We start from the raw sequence: 6397 nt of genomic DNA, 5'->3' as shown, positions 1-6397 counted from the left end.
CAGTGAGCGGAGATCGAGTCACTGCACTCCAGCCTGGGCAACTGAGCAAGATTCTGTCTCAAAAAAAAAAAAAAAACCAAAAACCTCTTTTTTATTTATCTGTTAAGAACAGATAAATCATTCATGAGGCATTCAAGTCAAAAAAGAATTTTTATTTTTTGTTGGCAGATTTACTTAGTGGAAACAACATTTGTATTTAGCTTTAAAAGTAAATTAAGTGGAGGAAAATGAAGATTTTCATTAATAACCCTAATATTAATAGACAATGGTGGTACTGATGAGAACATCTATCTCTTTTAGGCTTCGTGAGGAAATGATGTTTTTCAGTGTCAACAAAGTACTCTCAACTGAGTGGTTTGCCCACCAAATATCATGTCTGTAATAATATACCGTACTTAGCCTACCATGTTTTAAAATGATTGGTTTCCAACTATCATGGCATAGAAGAGAATATATAGATAGTTGAAGAGTTAAAGAAATTATAACATAAGAAGCATGCAAAAAGATACAGTTATAGCATTATAATGACTGTCTTGAGATATTTGAAAACATTTATGAAGGGGAGCAAGTTAACTTTTGATGAGGACTGTCACAGTCAGTGAAGCAGGTAACAGTATTATCCAACATGGAATCAGAGGTCAAGTGATTTTCTAAAAGTGTGACCTATACGGATATTGCCATATGTCGGGGGTGGGGGTAGAAGAGTTGATCTCTTCTGAGCCCTCCACGTTTTAAGTTGTATGATTCAAAATTGTACATACAAACCTTGTTTTAATTATACTCTATTTTTAAAAACTGCAGTTAGCTTTTGAGTTAGCTGGGTGTGTTGACACAGGCCTATAGTCCCAGCTACTCTGGAGGATGAGGTGAAAGGATTGCTTGAGCCCAAGAGGTCGAGGATACAGCCAGCCAGGATTGCGCCCCTGCGTTCCAACCGGGCTGACAGAGAGAGACCTCTTCTCAAAAACAAACAAACAAAGGAACAGAAATTCACTTTTTTGTGTATTTTATTTAGAATTTTAACACCTCTGTTCAACAGGGACATCAGCCTGTAGTTTTCTTTTTGTGTTGTTTCCTTGTTTGGTTTTGGTATCAGGGCAAAGCTGGCATGCTACAATAAGTTGGAAAAATTCCGTTATCTTTGCTTTTGGCATAGTTTGAGAAAAATTACTCTCAGTTTTTTTTTTAATATTTGGTAGAATTCAGCAGTGACGATAACAGGTTTTGGGCTTTTTTGATGGGTGAATTTTATTACTGATTTAATCAACTTACTCATTATTTGTCTGTTTAGATTTCTATTTATTCCTAATTCAATCTTGGTATGTTGTATGTGTCCAAAAATTTGTCCATTTCTTCCAGGTATACCAATTTATTGGCAAACAATTGTTCCTTACAGTTTTTATGATCGTTTGTGTTTCTGTAGAACCAGATGTAATGTCTCCCTTTTCCTCTCTGATTTTATTTATTTGGATCGTCTCCCTTATTTTTCTTAGTCTAAGAAAATGTTTGTCAATTTTTTTTTTAATCTTTGCTTTACTGATTTTGTCATACTTACATTTAGTCTCTGTGTTATTTGTTTCTGCTCTGATCTTCATTATTTCTTTTTCGACTTGTTTTTAGTAATGTTGTTCTTAAATTTCTAGCTCCTTAAGGTGCAATGTTTGGTTGTTTATTTGAGAGATTTATTCTTTTTGATAAGGCATTTATTGCTATAAAATTTCCTCTTAGAACTGGTTTTGCTGTATCTCATCTATTATGGTATGCTGTGTTTCCATTGTCATTTGTCTCAAAAACTTTTCAAATTTTGTTTTAGTTCCTTCATTGAGCCATTGGTTTTAAATGTACATGTTGTTTAATTTCCAAGTGTTTGCAAAGTTTCCAAGTTTTCTTCTGATATTAATTGTTGTATACCATTATGATCAGAAAAGATTCTTGATATAATTACTATTTTTTTCAACCTGTTACAACTTGTTTTATGACCTAACTTATGATCTATTCTGGAGAATATTCTATGTGCAGTTAAGGAGAATGTGTTCTGCAGCAGTCAAATTAAGTATTCCGAAAATGTCTGTTAGATCTATTTGGTCTAGAATGTTCTTTAAGTCCAATGTCTTTTTGTTGATTTTCTGTGGGAATTATTTTTCGATTGCGGAAAGTGGGGAGTTGAAAACTCCTACTATCATTGTATTGCAATCTCTCTCTCTCTTTAGAGCTATTAATATTTACTCTCTCTCTCTCTCTCTCTCTCTCTCTATATATATATATATATAGGTGCTCTAATGTTGAGTATATATATATATATATATATATATATATATATATATGTTTACAATTCCCATGGGTATATGCTGATTTGATGCCTTTATCATTATATAATGACTTTCATTGTTTCCTTTTCTGTTTTTAGTTAAAGTCCATTTTATCTGATTTACATATTTCTGCTCCTGCTTTTCTTTTCCAACAGCATGGAATATCTCTTTCTCTCCTTTCACTTTCAGACTATGAGTCCTTAGAGGTATCATGTGTCTCTTGTAGCAAGCAGAGTTGAGTGTTTTCTTTTTAATCCACTAACCGACTCTATGTCTTTTAATTGAATAATTCAATCCATTGACATTCAAGGTAATTATTGATAGATAAAGATTAACTATTGCCATTTGGTAATTATATTCTAGTCATTTGGCAGATTTTTTTTCTTCCTTTCTTCTTCACTCTTTTGTGGTTAAATGATTTTTTTCTATCAGTGTTGTTTGACTCTTCTCTTTTTACTTGTAGTGTAATTATTATAGATTTGTGCTGTGGTTATTCTGAGGCCCACAAAATTGTTATATTAATAACAGCTTATTTTACCATGATAACAACTTGTGATTCACTTTCTAAAAGAAAAAAACAACTCTACATTTTTACTCTACCTTATCACACATTTTGAATTTTTGATGTTACAACTCACAACTTTTTAAATTGCATATTCTCTAACCAATTTTGTAGCTATTATTTTTAATTGTTTGCTATATTATAGCTTCACTTCTAAGTTCTAGGATATTCAGGGTGGTAATCTTGGCTCTCGGTGGTTGCTTTTAAGTTTCTGTAGGAGGGAGAGAAGCTGGAGAACTCCTACACTGCAGTTTTGCTGATGTTATTCTCTCCACGATTCTCTTATTTTAATGAACAGTATCTTAAACCACGGCAAGTATAATAATGTAAAATAAAGAATAAACAGAAGAAGTCAATGAGAGAACATGTATGGACTTGAGTTATATTCTTCCAACAAAACAGAAAATTTTATATATATATATATATATATATATGAATGTATTGTACTAAAAATAAAAGATACCCCAAAACACAATTTTAAAAACATTTAAATATCAAGAATATGCTGAAACTTTTGTACTCAGTATGATCTATTGTGAGTTCTGAAAATCAGTATGCTACTCTAAACACATAAAAATACAGAGAGTGGAATGGGATCCAGACACACCGGTTTGTTTTCATACAACCTTATGTAATTAAGTTGGGTACTGGAAAGCAAAGGGCAACAGAAAATTTTAGAGACGTGGACCCTGAGAGTTACTCATTAATGATTCATCTGTATATGGAAGAAACTCACCTATTTTCCAGTGTTTAATTTTAAAATTAGTGTTCTCATTTTAAGAAGAGTATGTGGGATAACAGTATTTTGACCATTTGCGGGGGGGAAAAAAAAAACCTTGCCATGCCAAACAGCAGGATTTTCAGGAGATGAGTGTGCCAGATGTTTATTTTCAACTTGAAATCAACCCAGTTCCTATCTTCATTTTCTTCTGCATTGCAGAAGATCAGCCTGAAACTACAGTTTCTGAAGTTCCTTTCTCCATAGCTTGCTTCTCCCTTAGATTCCCCCATGAGATGTACTTAAAGAAGACTTGGAAGAAGAGAAAGACAAGGCATTATCTGGTAGCAGCTGCTGGTAGCAGCTGAGATCGCCAACAGTAGCTTTCTTTGATTCTGGACGTTTTGCTGAGAAACATCCACTGCAGCACCACAGATAATTAGTGAGGGCATCACTAAGACTCTTGAACATCAGAATTTTCTGGAAATAGCATTTTTGACCTTTGTTCCCTCAGTTCTTCCAATAGTTGCAGAAGCCTTTCGTTCCCTTTATGGAAACTCTCTTTACTCAAAAAATGAGAAATAAAGTAAATTAATGTTTGATATTACTTTTGGATTCAGTCCATTACTGTGCCTAAATAAAATTGTACCAGTACATATCAGGCAATCAGTTCCACAGATGATTGTGAAACCACGAACTGGAATGATTGAAGCATTTTGTAAAACTCTCTGAACTTTGATATTTACTAAGTGACCTTAAAGCCCTAGCTTCGTGGTAGTGCACTTAAATTCAGAACCACACTTGGTAACTAATAATGAAAGATTTCAAACCCCAAACAGTGCAACTGAAACTTTTGTATTAGCACACTACTGAGAATATCTAACATGTTGTTACTAACCAATGTCATTCTCACCTTGTGGGTTTCCTGTGCTAATGGACAAGGTAAGTTAAAAGAGATCTAAACACTCAGCTTCCCTCTTAAATGTAACTTCATGTAATATCTAGCTTTGTATGTCTATAATTTTTTTATGAATCAAAGAGGATTTATTCACTATGCTAGTAGAAGTGACATATTTTGTGAGTATAACAGAAATTAATTTTATAAAAAATTATCTCATTTTAACTTAAAGAAAAAATGAATAATGTTTTATTTGTTTTCTAAGTTCTACAGTGTAAAAGGCATTTAATATTGATTATGGAGATATGTGAATATACTCATGAAACTTTAAGTAGGAAACATGTCATTAGACAGATTCTAAGCTTAAAATGTTCAGAATTTTCCTATACGTAATACAAGGGGAACATTGGGAGTGACTGATGTTTTCATAATCTTACATATGGTGATTTTTATAGATTTATATATCAAAAAATCAAATAATACATTTTAAATTATGCAGTTTCTTATATTTCTATTATAGCTTAAGAAAGCTGCTAAAACTAATTAACATTAATATCAACTTACTATTTCAACAAAATTAGCAACATACATATATAATGAAAAAATAGAATATAAACTTACATTGGAATGACAGTAAGTTTTGATTGGCATTTCTGAGTTCACTAGCAAATGTTCAATAAGTAAATACACAGAAAGTACTTTTCATAGCGTTATGTCATTGTTCACTGATTTCTCCTTTATAGTCATATGTTTTCTGTATTAATTATCTTTTTGAATGCAGGCCTTGCATATTAAAGAACTATATCGTAACATTAGCAGTGGAACCACATGGGTCAAAAATCATGGACAATCAAGGGTGTGTGGCCATTAATGAAGAATACAAATTTTGTAATTATCCAAAACTTCATATTTCAGCCAATGTAATGGAGGGTAATACTGGAAATCCCATTATCAATTTATGAGACTATCTTTTCCCTCAACCACTCTTCGCAAAGCTATGCCACTTTATTTGATTCTAGGTAAAGAGCTTTAAGTTTTATAGTATTATCTATCACATGATTTGCTAGTTTTATTTGTTGCACAAAATCAAACTTGATCTGTGCCAAAATGGAAAAAAAAGGAATTTCACCAGTTATTTCCTTTTTTAACTGAACTGTTACAGGTACATTTCTTCAAATAAAGACTAAATAGATTGAAGTAGAATGCAAAGAAGAAAATAGTACTATTTTGAAATGACTGGAATTAGAGAAGCATATGCACTATATTTTCTTACTTACTTTCTTAAAAGCACTATAGAAAAGAATGATGACAAATTCTTTCTTATCTGATATTCCAGTGGAAAACTTGCCTCCTCCTTGAGCAAAATGTCTTGTAAATTTGGGTCGCACCTATATTTCTCAAAGGAGAAAGTAACTCATTTAGTGGAATAACATCTTGGGTAGAGAGAAACATCTTTGTGAATTCAGTAGCATTGGCTCAACTGCATCCCGCCAAAATTCATTTGTTAAAGTCCAAATTCCCAGTACCTGAGAATGTGACTGCATTTGGAGAAGGAGTGCTTAAAGATGTAATTAAGTTAAAGGTCAATGATTCAGGTGGGTCCTACTCCAATATAACTGGTGTCCATATAAGAAGAGAAAATAAGAACACACCGTATAGAGAAAGATCACGCAAGGCATAGAGAGAATACAACCATTTACAAGGCAAAGGAGGAGGTCTCAGAAGCATCCAATCCTGTTGACAGCTATATCTCAAACTAGTAGCCTCCAGAACTGTGAGAAAATAAATTTCTATGAAATCAGTAGTACTTTGTTATGGTAGCTCTAGCAGATGAATACCATGATATTTACACAATGTATTAAAAGAATATTAATAATTAAAAATAACTTTTTACTTTTTACTCAAGGATA

The 6397-nt window shown here is 32.5% G+C and overlaps 1 protein-coding gene across 1 annotated transcript in view; it reads left to right on the top strand.

The window, feature by feature from the left end:
• Positions 1-4159: 4159 nt before the first annotated feature.
• Positions 4160-6397, top strand: part of LOC115930096 (complement factor H-related protein 4) — a 148275-nt gene continuing 146037 nt past the window's right edge. Inside the window, 1 exon segment of the mRNA XM_063709874.1 lies at positions 4160-4531. Within this exon segment, the coding sequence (XP_063565944.1) occupies positions 4474-4531 (58 nt within the window). The 5' untranslated portion in view covers positions 4160-4473.

This window comes from Gorilla gorilla, chromosome 1 (genome assembly GCF_029281585.2).
Source record: "Gorilla gorilla gorilla isolate KB3781 chromosome 1, NHGRI_mGorGor1-v2.1_pri, whole genome shotgun sequence".
Taxonomy (NCBI): domain Eukaryota; kingdom Metazoa; phylum Chordata; class Mammalia; order Primates; family Hominidae; genus Gorilla; species Gorilla gorilla.
The sequence above is the reverse complement of the archived record's forward strand: the minus strand, read 5'-3'. Positions and strand labels throughout refer to the sequence as shown.